This window comes from Cebus imitator, unplaced genomic scaffold (genome assembly GCF_001604975.1).
Source record: "Cebus imitator isolate Cc_AM_T3 unplaced genomic scaffold, Cebus_imitator-1.0 Scaffold379, whole genome shotgun sequence".
NCBI lineage: Eukaryota > Metazoa > Chordata > Mammalia > Primates > Cebidae > Cebus > Cebus imitator.
Genome location: NW_016107694.1, coordinates 1,274,813 through 1,290,967, shown reverse-complemented (window position 1 = coordinate 1,290,967; position 16,155 = coordinate 1,274,813). Strand labels below are relative to the sequence as shown.

The 16,155-nt window shown below is 37.1% G+C and overlaps 1 protein-coding gene across 2 annotated transcripts in view; it reads left to right on the top strand.

Annotated features, from left to right (window-relative positions):
- The window catches only part of LOC108288590 (carboxypeptidase Q), a 318,489-nt gene that overhangs the window by 103,666 nt on the left and 198,668 nt on the right, over window positions 1–16,155 (top strand). Inside the window, exons 1-2 of one of the 2 annotated variants that reach the window (XM_017507571.2) lie at window positions 7,582–7,604; window positions 13,536–14,000. In XM_017507571.2, coding sequence (XP_017363060.1) covers window positions 7,589–7,604; window positions 13,536–14,000 — 481 coding nt within the window. In that variant the 5' untranslated portion in view covers window positions 7,582–7,588. Of the gene's footprint in view, window positions 1–7,581; window positions 7,605–13,535; window positions 14,001–16,155 lie in introns of those variants that run through there. The other variant, XM_017507572.2, reaches the window with a different exon arrangement.

Here is a 16,155-nt window from a genome sequence, read left to right as displayed (position 1 = left end):
TATTTACTTGATTTTTTTAGATAGTTTGTTGTTAGTGTACAGAAATGTTACTAATATTTGTATGTTTTGTATGTGATTTTTTTTTTTTTTTTTTTTTGAGACAGGGTCTGGCTCTGTTGCCCACACTGGAATGCAGTGGCGTGATCTTGGCTCAGTGCAGCCTTTGCCTCCTGGCTCAAATGATCCTCACACCTCAGCCTGCGGAGTAGTGGGAGCTACAGGCACGTGCTACCATGCCTGGCTAATTTTTTGGATTTTTTGCAGGGGTAGAGATGGGGTTTCACCATTCTTTCTTAAGCAGCATGCAAGGGAGCTTCATATTTATTTGCCTCAGTCCCATTGTGATGCAGGTCAAAAGCAAGCTACATTCAGCTAGCTGTAGGACAAAGATGTCTCCTTTTGAACAGTAAGAATTTAGACTTTGTTATTTTATACTCTCTTTTTATACTTTTACTTTTTATACTTTTATACTTTGTACTCTCTTTTTATACTTTTACTGAAAGGGGTAAAACAAAGGTGGAAAAAAGAATAGTAAAAAGTAAGTCCAGTTAATTTTCTAAGAAGACAAACTAAAAACTTCTCACTTGTAAACAGTAAGATGTCAGGGACACAAAATGAGTTAGCCTATGTTGCTGGGATGAGGAGGGATAGCAGAGAAATGGCCACATGATGTATGAGAGTGTGGCCAGTAGGAGAAGAGGGGTCTACTGGTGGACCTCTCTCAGTAGGTTGTTACCTCCATACTTTCTCATCCAGAGCTCTTGAGATTCCCTCTAGGAAGGAATCAGCATACCATTTGCTCTGCTCCTGTCATCTCACTCACCTGCTATCCCTGTAGTAACTCCAAAAACCAGTGAGACAAGAAAGAGAAATGTCATGAGCTACCTCTGCACGGTTGTTGAATTCAACTGTCTTTCTTCAATAATCCTTCCCCCATGTTTCTGTAATGGCCATACATTATTCAGGTTGTCGTGTTCCATAGCAGAGACATTTGAAATGAAGCTTCCTTGTCATAGCTCTTAGGAAAAATAATGGCAAAACTATTGGATATAGGTGAATTCTAGTCCACTATGGTAGGAAAGGTGAGCCTAGAATGATTTTTTAAATGTATTTACAGTCTGATTCTAACAAGTAGACATAGTTCTTGTACACTAGTATGTGATTATTTCCAGAAATATAAATAAGTGTTATTTTTTTTTAATGTTTAAACTTTAAAAAAATTAGATAGGTAGGACTTCCTCTTTCTTTTTTTAAACTACTATAGAAGTGCAGAAATAATACAGAAAGAGTCTATTGTGTCCTTTACTTAGTTTTCCCAATGGAACATCTCTACAACTCTAGTAGAATGTCAAAACCAGGAAATTGCCATTGGTACAATCTATAGACTTTAGGCTTCAGCAGCTGTTTCTAGGTGAGACTTCCTAAGGATTTCAAACTCTATGGCTTTTTTCTTTTTTAAGCAAGTAGAACTGAGGGTGTAGTGGAAGCAAAGGGTCATGTCTGGTCTCTCCCTTTCTTTTCTGTATTGCCCTCTTATCCCCCATCATGTGAAAAATAGATACTAGAAAACTCATATCAAAAAGTACAGTCTGAATGCTTACTTTGCAAGGTAGTATGTTAGTTGCCCAGGAGGACATGAATGACTATAAGAAGAAATTGTTTTGTATTTTGAAATCATTTTGTTTGCCCAGAAAGATTCAGCTCAAGACAGTACCTATTTACTAAGCATGTGGGATGTATTCAGCACTGTTCTTTGGGTTATAAAGAGAGAACTATTCTTCAGTATAGAATGTACATTCACTTCTCCTCCCTATTATATGCCTGGTAGCTGTGTTTGAGCCTTTCAAAACTAATTCAGGTATTGCCTCCTATATTTCCTGCCTGTGTTCACATACTACTACTTTTAGTAGGCATGAGTAGCTACTGTTGGTTCAATACTAGATCCCAGGGGTTCAAACAAGGATTCTACATATTCCCTACCCACAACGAGCTCACAGTTCAGTGGGAGACAGAAACTTTTAAGGAGGAAAATGCAATAGAGTGTTATCAAAGGTATAAGTAGAGGTATGAGTAGGGTAAGTCTTGAAGGCTTTGGGGTTTGAACAGAGGAGGAAAAGAATGAATGTCTTTTGAAGAAAGATAACTGTCATAACAAAGAGAACATATGGAGAAGAGGAGGCTGGAGACAAGGAGATCAGTTATGAGATTATTTTGGTAGTTCATGTTGCAGTAAGATGATTGAAATCAAGGTAGAGAGGAAGACCTAGGAGAAGGGATGGGTTTGGCGGCTACTTAGGAGCTAGATTTAATAGCATTTACTGATTAACTGACAGTAGTGTTGAAAAGAGAGCGAGGTATCCAAAATGGTCCCAGATGATAGGGTGGTGGAAATGCCATATGTCGAGAGTGCGAGTATGGTAGAGGGGCAGACTCTGGAGGAAAATTCATGAGAGGGGTGTGGATGTACTGAGTTTGAGGTATCTGTGGGATGTCCAAACTGAGAGAGCTTGTTAACTCCTAGATGAGCTCAAATGATAGATAGTGCCTTGGTACGAATGACTTTGCCAGTTAGAGTATGTTGTAAGACAGTAAGGTCAAGGAGAAAGCCTTAGGAATCACTAAAACGTAAAGGACAGGTGGGGGAAGGGAACCTGCAGAAGACATTGAGAAGGATAGCAGAGTGAGAGGAAGAAGAGTGTTTGGAAAAGGAGAGGCAGTCAATAATGTAAAAGGTCTTAGATGTCAGGTATAATAGAAATTGAAATGTTTCCATTGGAGTTAGGGACAGAGGACATCCTTATTGACTCTTGTGAGTTCCATTTAAGCTGGCTGGTTGCAGGAGACAGAAAAACAGTAGCTCAAGTAGTGATTTTTAACTATTTAACAATTAAGAGTTTGGTATAAGGTGATTTAGTTAAGTGCTAACATGGATTGTAAAGTGTAATTGATATAAATTATTTAAGAAAATCCATAATAAAATGTTAGAGCAGAAATGCAACCCCATTTTTACATATAAAGAGAGATTTCAAATAAATTGTCCAAGGTCATGCATCTAAAGAGGGACAGCCAGGACCGGGTCCCAGGTCTGTTTACTCCCTTTATAAAAGAAACTTGTAGATATACTGTAGTTTAAAGGAGCAAATGAATATCTGGTGCTGGAAAAGTGATTGTTAAAATGATTGAATCAGAGCTTTACACTTCTATTGTGAAATATAACTACTTGTTAGATGAATTTATTCATTTATTCTGTAAATATTTATTAATGGATATTGTGCTATTTGTTTAGTATGCAAAGACAAATAAATGCATTCATTGTAGACAACATGTTTGGTGAATTTTATAAAAGTGAAATACTGTCACCATTAAGTGATATAGTCCAGCAGAGTGACAGACACAAAAATGGTAGCATACAATATGCTATTGAAAAAGCAAGAAGTAGTTCTGCCTAGGATTTGGAGACTAGTGAGCTAGATCTTATATCATGATTGTGATTTCTTCAAGTGGAGAAAGTATTAAAGGGAACTTTCAACAAAGGGAACAATATGAGCAAAATCAGAGTAGTATAAAGGACATCTGTAACTTCACAGACTGGTAAACAGCCTGGTGGGGATATGAGGTAAAGGTAGGGAAACAACAAAGAATTATTGTGAAGACTAGAAAAGTATTAGTTTGTTTGTGCTGCTATAACAAAATACCTGAGACTGTGTAATTTACAAAGAACACAGTTTTTTTCTCACAGTTCTGGAGTCTGGGAAGTTTAAGATCAAGGTACCAGCATTCGGTGTCTGATGAGGGTTGCTCTCAGCCTCCAAGATGGCACCTAGTTGCTGCATCCTTTGGAGGGGATGAATGCTACATCCTCACACATGGAAGGGACAGAAGAGCAAGAGAGTGCTCCCTTCAACTTCTACCCTGTTTATAGGGGTGTTAATCTCATGTATGAGGGCAAAGCCCTCATGACTTAGTCACCTCCCAAAGGCCACACCTCTTAATATTGTTGCAGGGGATTAAGTTTCAACATGGGCCAGGCATGGTGGCTCATACCTGTAATCCCAACACTTTGGGAGGCTGAGGTGGGGCAGATCACCTGAGGTCAGAAGTTTGAGACCAGCCTGGCCAACGTGGTGAAACCCCATCTCTACTAAAAATAGAAAAATTAGCTGGGCACGTTGGTACATGTCTGTAATCGCAGCTACTCAAGAGACTGGGACAGGAGAATCACTTGAACCCAGGAGGCAGAGGTTGCAGTGAGCCGAGACTGCACCACTGCACTTCAGCCTGGGTGACAGAGCAAGACTCAGTCTCAAAAAAGAAAAAAAAAAAAAGTTTCGACATGAATTTTGGAGGGGACACCACCTCAAACTATAGCAAAATTCATAACCATAATACTGAACAGTAAATAGTGGGGAAACAGGTGTTTTAAGCCAAAGTGTCCTTTGATTAAGATAAATCTGGTGGCAATGTGGAAGATGAATTGGAAAGTGACGTCTATTTAAGGCAGTGATATGTGTGCAGAAGTGTTTCAAATGAGTAATAATGAGGTTGTGAGCTGGGGAAGTGATGGTAAGAATAAAGAGGAGGGAAGCTAGTCAAGAAAGAATTTGAAGGCGGAATTACAGGCAGGGTTTGCCAAGTGTTCACCTGTTCTTCCTGAGGGAAAAAGAATCCAGGGCCGGATGTGGTGGCTCATGCCTGTAATCCTAGCACTTTGAGAGGCCAAGGCGGGCAGATCACAAAGTCAGGAGTTTAAGACAAGCCTGACCAACATGGTGAAACTCTGTCTCTACTAAAAATACAAAAATTAGCCAGGCATGGTGGCATACACCTATAATCCCAGCTACTCAGGAGGCTGAGGTAGGAGAATCGCTTGAACCCGGGAGTCAGAGGTTGTTGTGAGCTGAGACTACACCACTGCACTCCAGCCTGGGTGACGGAGCAAGTCTTCATCTCANAAAAAAAAAAAAAAAAAAAAAAAAAAAAAAAAAAAGAATCCAAAATAAAAACCACAGTCATTTCTCACTTATTGACTAGGGTGGGGAATAAAGGAAGAGCAAGTTTGGAAAGGAAGATTCTGAGTTTGGTGTTGGATATTTAGAATTTCAGGTACTTTGGGAAATGTTGGTAGGCCATACATGAGATCCTAAATACAGCGTAGTCATAGGCCTTTCTTATGGTGTTAAGCAGGATAAACAATATATTTAATTATGGATCCCCAAGAAGCACTTAAAAGTAGTGTATCAGTTGGAAATGTATTCAGATACATGGAACAGAAAATCTGACCAAGTGGCTAAAACTAATAGAGTTTATTTCCCCACATATAGGAAAGTTGGTGATGCTGGTGTTGGTTCAGCTGCTCAGTGATGGCAACACCAGTTCTCTGGGACTTGCCATCATGCTTATAAATAGCTGATACAGCTCTAGAAACATGACCACTTTCTTGTCATATGCTTCTGTTTGGGTCTCTTTGGGTAGAACTGGATCACTGGACCTCCTCTGGCCGGAAGGTTGGCAGGAAGAATGGGAAGAAAATTGTTGAATTTACTCAAATACGTACTTTCCCATCATATTAGACACAATTCCTCTTTTTTAAAAATAAATAATTTGTAATGCCTCCTTTATTATCCTGAAATAAACATCATAGACACTCTGCTTATATAAATTTTTAAATAAATATATTATCCTAGCTGTACTATAAAGGAACAATTAAAGGAAGGTAGTTTACAATTATTTCAAAATGTGAATTCTAAAGCATGACTGTACTAGAAGATATAATGAAGAAGTCAGATTCTTGAAAGGCAAATATGACAGCAACATATGCATATGATACAAGGGTGTGGTAATGGTGTTTCCAGAACCATAGGCAGCATATTTGTTGGTGTTTTACTGAAAGGATGACCAATTTTTGGTAAAGTTTTGCACAAAATACAGCATAGTCTTCTCTTGATATACAAGACAGTTGTTTCTTGAAAGAGTCAACTTGCATCAAAACTGTGCAACAACAATTTTGTATTCATATACACAATAGAGTTATGTTCAAGGCCAAGCTAATAGGTTTTTCACATTTAGAAAAGCTATATGGGATGTAGGAGAGTTCTTAGTACACAGACTGTCCCCCACATAATGGTATGTCTAGTGTCCCTGACCCCTGCCAACTAGTTACCAGTAGAATCTTGAAACCATTGTGACTAGTAAAAGCACTCCGCCCACATATTCAAAATGGCCCCTAGGGGCAGCATCTTCCATATTGAGAACAACTGGCTTAGATTAATGGGACTGGACCCTTTGTACTCCAAACAAAATGGAGAGTGGTTAGCAAGGAAAAGGGGGAATAGATATTGAATAGAGAATTAAGTGTCTACCAATAGTAGGAACTGGGTTTTGCTTATGTTTGTATCTTTTCCTAAATTCTTGCAGAATTCCTTGTATATAGTGAGTTCTAATAAGCTTTCTTCAATGATTGAATGGCTAACCGGAATGTAAGCTATGGGAAATGGAAACCCAGAATAATATGAGCTTTGAATCTAATCAAGGGAAAAATCTTCCTTAAGATGCTTAAAGGGCTGACTACCTTAAATCCAGGAATGTTATCTGAAGTTGGGAAGTGAACTTTGGTGTGCCAGTGTCTGTGCTAGGATTTAGCACTTCTGTTCTATCTGCTATACACTCTAAGCTGAAGACTGAGGGTTAAATTTATATCAGTGAATCCTGTTCAGGAATGGAGGGTTTAGGGGAAATATTTAAGTTTCGTGTAAGTAGTATATTCAATCTTTAGAAGAAAAGATACCTGGCACAATAAAAGATCAATAAAAATCTCAGGCTTTAAATCTTACTCCCTCTGTCTTTTAGCACATTCTCTTTCCACTGTGTTCTTTTCCACTTGTGTTTGTCTGTTCACTCTGGCATTTTTATCATAGCCTGAGACATTTTAAAATGATAACTTTTTAGGAGAAATATTTAGAAATAGAAGCAAAGGGCTTTGTTTTGTTTCCTCAAAATATAAACCTATTATTAGAATATAATTCATGGTATGAGAAACGTAGGTTTTGCTTGAGTTTGCTTCCAGATTTAAGTAGAAAAGAAAGAAAATGACATTATAAAGAATTTTATCTCTTTTTTGTGAAAAAGATAATCTGTAACTATGGATTGTGAAGACAATATATGAAAATCAAATCTTTTTCAAACAGTGCTCCAGAGTTGCCTTTGAATATATAATGCCTGAATTCAAAAGCATGATACAGCATGGGTTTTTAAAAAAAATAGTTGTTTAACATTTTGAAGGTTATAACATTTGATAGTTTTATACTTTGAATTCAAGCAAAGGAACAATAACTTTAGCCTTTTGTGTATAAGAATAAAGAACACTAAAAAATGTTGTGCAGTTTAAGTTTAGACATTTCAAATAGTCCTCTAATTACTTCAGAGAGCACTAGAGTTTTTTTGTTTTTGTCAATTAGTTTAGTAGTATTTTAGGGATTTTAAATGGAAGAAAATCTTGTGTGTCTTTATAAATGAATTGCATCTTTTGTAGGCACAGATAACTTTCACAGCATTATTTTCATCCCCATGGCAGCTTTACAATATGTGGCCTATGGAGAAAATGGCAAGTAGGTAGATGATGAGTAGGGGAAAATGGTGGAAGGTGCAGCAACAGTAGGAAAGAAGTATTCCCCAAGGCTTGCCTGAAAACATCTACTTTGTGAAGCTCCAAAATTTATGGAGCAAGACGCCCTAGAGTGCTGCAATAGGAGACACAATTTACCACCCCCTCATGCAGCCAGGAGAAGGAAGGAAGGGTGAGCGGAAGAAAGGGAAGGGGAGAGGGGAGTAAGGTGCCTCCTTAGCACAGAGAATTCACCCATTGCCACATCAATTCCGGTAGTCCCTCTAGAAAGGGTACCATCCCCTCTTCTCTGCCTGCTGAGCCATTTCCTAAGGTTGCCTTCAGATGTTATATCTTCTTTGTAGCTTTTCAGCATTCTTTTTGTTCTCATGGTACTCTATGTATGAGAATGTTTGAGTATAGTGTGTGTGTGTGTGTGTGTGTGTGTGTGTGTGTGTATAAAATTACATTTATTTGCCTCTGAGATTGCATTTGGGTATTCCTCATTCAGTTCCTATTTCATATAAATATATACAGTTTCCTATAAAAAAACACAATTTGTAATCCTCCAGGAAGTCTGTTTCAGTCAGTCAAATTACCTGGTTGATTATAATAGTTTCTGGTATATCTGCTGCCTGGGAATCAAAACACAGGTCTTGATTAACTTTCTACAAAGCAAGGATATGGACTACGGATCACTAAGGTCTCCTATATCTCCACAATGGTGTCATTATATGATTCTAATCCATCACTAGAAATGTATTGTGAAATAGTTAATTAATGTTTGCGGAATGCTTAGAGAACTTTTAATGAGAAGTAGATATTTGTGGTTAGTGCTAATGAATAAATGTCTTATGAACCTTTTTTTTTTGTAACAACCACACATTGGAAAAAATGTACTTTCAAGAATAAATAGCAATCTGGTGAAATTTGTTTACTACTTAACAAAATTTAGCTTTTAAAAACAAGACTCAGTATAGTGGCTTTAGAAACCAGGACTCTGTGCATGTAAATATTTGTAATAAAGGAAAGCAGCAGCAGTGTATCGTTTTCATAATTTTTCAAAGTATTTTAAATATGATAGCAACTTTTTACTCTTACAGCTTAGCCGTGAAGGAGGCAAGGCCAGCATTCTTTTACCCTAGGGAAGCTAAGACTTAGAGAGATTAAAAGCTCATTTATTTATTAAATAAAAATGTATTGAGTGCCTATATATATATTTGAGTATAACAAATGAAAGTGCAGAGGTGAGTAATTTACCCTACTTGACTTTGATAGTAGGGAAGACAGATTTATAAACAAACATATTATCTGATAACATAGTTAATTATGGTAGAAGCACAGAAGATGGTGCAGATAACTCTGAGGTGTTGTTTGGTGAGCCGTTACAGAAGAGGTGGTTTTTAAATCATTTTCATTAAAAAATAAGTGGAGGATTTGCCAGGTGAAGGGGAAGAGGCGAGCAGAAGGGTCTTGAAATTAAAAGAGAATGAACATATGTAAAGACCCAGAGTTATGAAAGAGCCTGCACATTTGAAGAACTGCAAGTCCAATGCAGCTATAGCCTTCTCATCCAATGTAAATATGAACACAAATATGCAATTAAAATTTTTCTAATAGCTATATTACAAAATAAAGAGAGACAGGTAAAATCGATGACACATTTTATTTAATGCAGTATATCTGAAATATTTATGTTTTTTCAACTTAAGTCTTTAAAATCAAATCAGGTGAATATTTTACACTTATGAAACATTTCAATTTGTCTTCTTTCTTTTCTGTTCTTTCTTTTTCTTCTTCTTCTTCTTTTTTTTTTTTTAGATACTGGATCTCACTATATTGCCCAGGCTAGTCTTCCTGCCTCAGTCTCCCAAAGTGCTGGGATTACAGGCATGAGCCACTGCTCTCAGTCTAAAACATACCAATTTGGACTAGACACATTTCAAGGGCTCAATATATATAAGCTTAGCAAAGTATGTATGTGCATGTCTGTGTCAGAGAAAGAGAATGAGAATGAAAATGTGTGCGCTCTAGATGGAAAGGAGGATAGACAAGGTTGGAGTAGTTGTCGAAGTCATATTTTTAAAAGCTTTGCATGCTGGCTTATTTTAGAATGTTTTCTTATAATTTAGTTGTTTACGATTGTGCTTCTCATACTATCTGTGGTGAAGCAACAGTTTTGAAAACTTTGAATTTGTTACAGACTAATGCTTTTGCAAAATAACAAATTAGAAAAGTGAAATTAAAAAGACATACAAAGAGAAGCACTATTTTTTAATCATTAAATTTGACAGATGTTGTCGTAGTTGATTTTGTGCTGCCATAACAGAATACCACAGACTGGATAGTTTATAACTAACAGAAATTTATTGGTTTATAATTCTAGAGGCTAGAAAGTCCAAGATTGAGGGGCCACATCTGGTGAGGGCCTTTTAGCTGCATCAAAACTTTGTAAAAGGCATTACATGGTGGAAGGGCAAGAGAGGTAGAGAGAAAAGCAAGAGGGGGTAAATTCACTCCCATGATAAAGAAATCATTCCCTCAATAATGGCATTTGTCTATTTATGAGAGCAAAACCATCATGATCTAAACACCTTTTAAAAGTCCCATCTTTCAAGACCATTATAATAGCAATTAAATTTCAACATGAATTTGGAGCGACAAAGGTTAAACCCATAGTATTCCCCTGTCATGTTTTTTTTTTACATACAAAACACGTTTATTTCATCCCAATAGCTCCCAAGTCTTAATTCCTTCCAGCACCAACTCAAAAGTCCTAAGTCCAAAGTCTTATCTAAATCTGATACAGGTAAAATGCAACACAATTCATTCTGAGACAAACTCCCCTCCAGTTGTGAGCCTGTGAAATTATAAGTTATCTATTTCCACAATACAATGATAGGTATAGCATAGACAGGTATAGCATAGACATTCCCATTCCAAAGTGGATAAATAGGCAAGAAAGGGATAACTGGTTCTAAGGAAGTCCAAAACCCAACAGGGCCAACAACAGTAAATCTTAAGGCTCAGAAATAATTTTCTTTGCCTCCATGCTGCCCTGTTTTCTATACACACTGGGGCAGGGGTTGGGCCCCCAAGGATTTGGAGATCCCTGCACCTGTAGCTTTTCTTGATGGTTGGAGTCTCATGCTTACAGCTCTCCCAGGTTGGCTTTGCATGCTGGTGTCTCTACAGTTCAGGAGTCTCAGGGGCGGTTCTCCCCCTGCAGCTTCACTAGACATTGTTTTAGTGGGGACTGTCTGTGGCAGCTCTGCCCCTGCAGTAGATTTCTACCTGAATTCCCAGTTTGTCTGATACATTATTTAAAATCTAGGTGAAGGTAGCCATGCCTCCACAGCTTGTGAACTCTGTGTACCTGCAGAATTGGCACCATGTGGATACCACCAAGACTTACTGCTTGTGCACTCAGGAGCAGAGGCCTTAGCTGCACATGTGCCTGCTCAAGCCATGGCTGGAACTGCTTAAGGGCACTGCACCAGAATGTGGGGAACAGATATTTGGGGAGGTGCAGGACAGTGAATTCTGAGGTCCCCTGGATGCCTCTTTGGAAACTTTGCCCTCAAGATTTTAGCTTGCCTCAAAGATCCCTGAAGTGCTTTTGGGGTCATTTTCTCATTGTCTTGATGAATAGCACCTAGTTCTTTTCTATCTATACGAATCTTTTTAGCAAATGGTTCCTTGGCCATACCCTTTCTTTGCACTCCTAAACACACATTTTTATTCTTTATTTGGCCAGGCTATGAATTTTCATAATCTTTATGTTCTGTTTCTTTTTAAATTATAAATTCTATCTTTAAATTATTTCCTCTCATATTCTATTATATACATTTAAAAGAAGCCACATAACTCCTTCAGTATTTTGCTTAGAAATTTCTTCCATCAGATAATCTAGTTCATCACTCTTAAATTCTGCCTTCTGTTAAAGACCTCAGGCATGGATACACTTCAGCCAAGTTCTTTGCCCCTTAATAACAAAGATGGCCTCTACTACAGCTTCCAATACATTGGTCTTCATTTTCATCTGAGACTTCATCAGAATTGCCTGTACTGTCCATATTTCTATCAGTATTCAGGTATTGAATCTCTAAGAAGAATTGCTCAAGTAATCGCTAAGAAGTTCCAGACTTTCTCTTAGCTTATCCCTTCTTCTGAGCCCTTCCCAGAATTGCCCTTAATACTCCATTCATTGTAATCTAGGCATTTTCTAGTCTGCTCTTCCAAATTATTCTGGCCTCTCCCCATTACTCAATTTCAAAGACGCTTCCACATTTTTTAGTTATTTGTTATGGCAACCCACCTCTCTGGTACCAATTTGTGTGTGTGTGTGTGTGTGTGTGTGTGTGTGTGTGTGTGTTACTTTAACAGAATACTACAGAGTAATTTATAAAGAATAAAAATTTATTGGCTCATGTTTCTGGAGGCTAAACAGTCCAAGATAGAGGGGCCATATTTGGTGTGGGTCATCTTGCCACATCATAACATGGCAGAAGGTATCACACAGAAGCAGGGCAAAGAGGGGATGAGAGAGATCAAAGGAGGCACAAACCCCCTCCTGCAATAACGACATTAGCTTATTCATGAAGGCAGAGCCCTCATGCCCTGAATACCTTTTGAAAGTCCAACCTTATAATACCGTCACAAAGGCAATTACATTTCAACGTGAGTTTTGGAGGTGACAGACATTCAAATTATAGCAGACATACAGTTTATATAAAAGTATCTAAACTAGTGCTAGCCAATAGAACTTTCTGTCATGATAGGAGTGTTCTGTTTATGCTGCACAATATTATAGCCTTAGCCACATGTAGCTATTGAGTACTTGAAATGTGGCTATTGTGACTGAGAAAATTAATCCTTAGTTTGATTTAATTTTAGTTAATTTAAACTGAAGTGACCATGTGAGATAATTGATTACTATATTGGACAGCACTGAATACATTTACTTTTAATCTCTGTATTTACCTATCGTGTATTAGTGAAAAACAGTTTGTGGACTGGCATTGGCCCACAAACCATGCTTTGAGTAGCACTGGTTAAAACATGGACTCTAGAGCTAGAAAGCCTTCATGTGTCTTTGGCAAATTGCTTAATCTCTTGGTGCCCCAGTTTCCTCATTTGTAAAATAAAGGTAATAATAAACTACCTCATAGAGTTGTTGTGAGGATTAAAGCACTAATGAATGTAGCATACTTAGCACAAGGTCTGATACGTAGCATGTACTATATAAATGCTTCCTGTTATTATTATATTTATTATGTAGGTGGCGGATATCAAACAGTCAAGTGGTAACAAAGCCCAGTCTTTTGATTAATTGTCTGCTTTTTGCAGTAGTTTAGCCTTCTTCATTTTAAAAATATACCACATTTTCTGGCATATAGTGGCTTTTAATAAGTATCTTTTGAACATAAGCATAAAGTACTTTTCAAGTACAGATGAAGAAGCAATTATTTTTCTGAAGGGGGGATTAGTAAAAGTATTGAGAAAAGATGACAGCTGAGAGGCCCTCAATGGGTAAGTCTGACAGGCAAAGAGGAGAGAACACATCTGGCAGAGGGAGCATGGACATCCATTTGGATTATATTCTATTTAGGAGACCATACTGCAGGTAACACTGTCTTAGCTCTATCACTGCTACCACCAATTCTTTCTCCTTCCCAGCTCTTTTCTTGATTTATCCTTTTAGCATATTTTAAACAGGATTATAGGTAACATGTGATTTTACAGTTTTAAGGAAGGTCAATCATTGCCTCTTTACTTGTCCATTCCTTGGAGTTATGGTGCCTGATTTGATGGTGGATGTTGGGCAGAGGTTGGGAAGAGAAGGGGAATGCTGCTTGAAAAGCAATCCCTGGGTTATGGGCACATAGTTGTGAGATTCTTTTCCCCTAAAACATAATGTTTCTTATTTATGTAGATTATCATAACAAGAACACAAACTGGAAAAAAATGAAGTTCCTTATCTTCGCATATTTTGGTGTTGTTCATCTTTTATCCCTGTGCTCTGGCAAACCTATATATAAGAATGACGTCTCTAAGAGGACTTTTCAAGAAGTGAAAGAAGAAATAGCTAGCTATGGAGATATTGCTAAAGCAATCATCAACCTTGCTGTTTATGGTAAAGCCCAGAACAGATCCTATGAGCGATTGGCTCTTCTGGTTGATACTGTTGGACCCAGACTGAGTGGCTCCAAGAACCTAGAAAAAGCCATCCAAATTATGTACCAAAACCTACAGCGAGATGGGCTGGATAATGTTCACCTGGAGCCAGTGAGAATACCCCACTGGGAGAGGGGAGAAGAATCTGCTGTGATGCTGGAGCCAAGAACTCATAAGATAGCCATGCTGGGTCTTGGCAGCAGCATTGGGACTCCTCCAGAAGGTATTGTCTTTTCAGTTTGATTTGTATTTTATAAAACTAATGTCACTTGGTGTAATTGAGTATGATATGCATGATTCATATATTATAATTTGGATAATTTTCTATTCCATTGGCTTAATGAGTTCTCTACCCTTTTTTGTCCTCACAGTTTTTACTTGTTTCTTTTCTGAAAGGAAACTGATCATGTTGGATCACTTTTTAAATGTAGGATCCATAGCCACTGGTCCATGATACTTATCAGCCCTATCAGTCTGTAATTACTATCTAGTGAAGCATTAGCATCCCTCTGTAGAGAATTGAAATATATATAAACAGGATACAAAAACTATGACTTCTTCCAAGTGGTCTTAGAGTGGATAATTTCTTATAATTAATGAAATAGAGAATACAACTTTGTACTCTGAATTGATTTAATTATTATTATAGAACCTGAGGCTTCTAATGAAAGGAATTATCCAAGATTGAGTTCTTCCTTTACTTATAAGCACCCTGGATCAGCTTTATCAGATAATATACAGTAAATGCCCAGATCAGAGATGTATACCCAGTCATCAGGGAGCTATCAGTTCGCCTTGAATATCTGTGGGCTAATTTCCGGTGGCAGAAGAACGAATTTCTATTCTTTTGGCTTTCTTGAGTGCCAAGTGAAAGGCCCAGTGGAGAAGCAGATTGTCAGTTTAAAACATTATTTATCAAAATATAATTCACATACTACAATGTTCACTCATTTAGAATGTACAAGTGATTTTTAGTGTATTCACAGATTTGTGTAGCCACCACATTCTAACTGTAGAACATTTTCATCACCACAAAAAGAAACTCTGTGACCATTTGCTGTCATTCTCCAGTCTACCTATGTCCCAGCCCTAGGAAACCACTAATCTGCTTTCTGTCTTTACGAATTTACTTATCCTGGGCATTTTACATGAATAATATACTATATGGTCTTTCCTGAATGTTTTTTTTTTTCATGTAGCATACTGTTTTCCAGGTTCATCTATGTTGTAGCATGTTTTCATATTCCAGTCTTTTTATTGCTGAATAATATTCCATTTTATGGATGTATCACATTTTATTTATCCTTTCATCAGTTGATGGACATTGAGATTGTTTTCGCCTTTTAGATATTATGAATAGCGCTGCTATAAACATGCAATTACAAGGTTTTCATGTGAATATTTGTTTTCATTTCTCTTGGATATATACCCAGAGGTAGAATTGCTGAGTCATATACCAGCTTTATGTTTAACTTTATGAGGTATTGCCAAACTGTTTTGTGACTGCACAGTTTTATGTTCCCACTGACAATATAGTATAATTTTTCCATATACTTGCCAACACTTGTTATTATCTGTCTTCTTGGTTATAGCTATTCTAGTGGGTGTAGAGTGGTATCTCATTGTGGTTTTGATTTGCATTTCGCTAATGACAATTGATGTTGAGCATCCTGTCGTGTTGTTACTCACCATTTGTTTATCTTCTTTGGAGAAATGTGTATTCAAATTCATTGCCCTGTTTTTAATTGGACTATTAGTTTTTTATTATAGAGTTTTAAAAGCTTTTTTATGTATTGTGTATACAAGTCCCTTTACATATATTTAATTTACTAATGTTCTCTCCCATTCTGAGGATTGTCTTTCCTCTTTCTTGATGGTAATATTTGCTACAGAAATATTCAAGTTTTGATTTAGTCCAACTAATTTACTTCTTTTGTTGCCTGTGCTTTTGGTGTCATAGCAAACCTTTGCCTACACCATCGTCACAAACATTTACTACTGTATTTTCTTCTAAGAATTTTATGGCTGCCATTCTTACATTTATATCTGTGAATTAATTGCATTAATTTCTGTATATGGTATAAGATAAGGCTTCGGCTTTCTTTTTTTAAATGTGGCCATTCAGTTGTCTCAGCTTCATTTGTTGGAAAGGCTATTCTTTCTCCTTTAATTGAGTGCATTATATTAATTGATTTTCAGATGTTAAACCTTGCATTACTAGGATAAATCCCACTTGATTATTATACATAATCTATTTTACGTGGTGTTTAATTCAGTTTGGTAGTATTTTGCTTAGTTTTGTATTTATAGTCTTAGGGATATTGGCTTGTAGTTTCACTTTACTGTAATGTCTTTTTTTTTTTTTTTTTTTTTTTTTT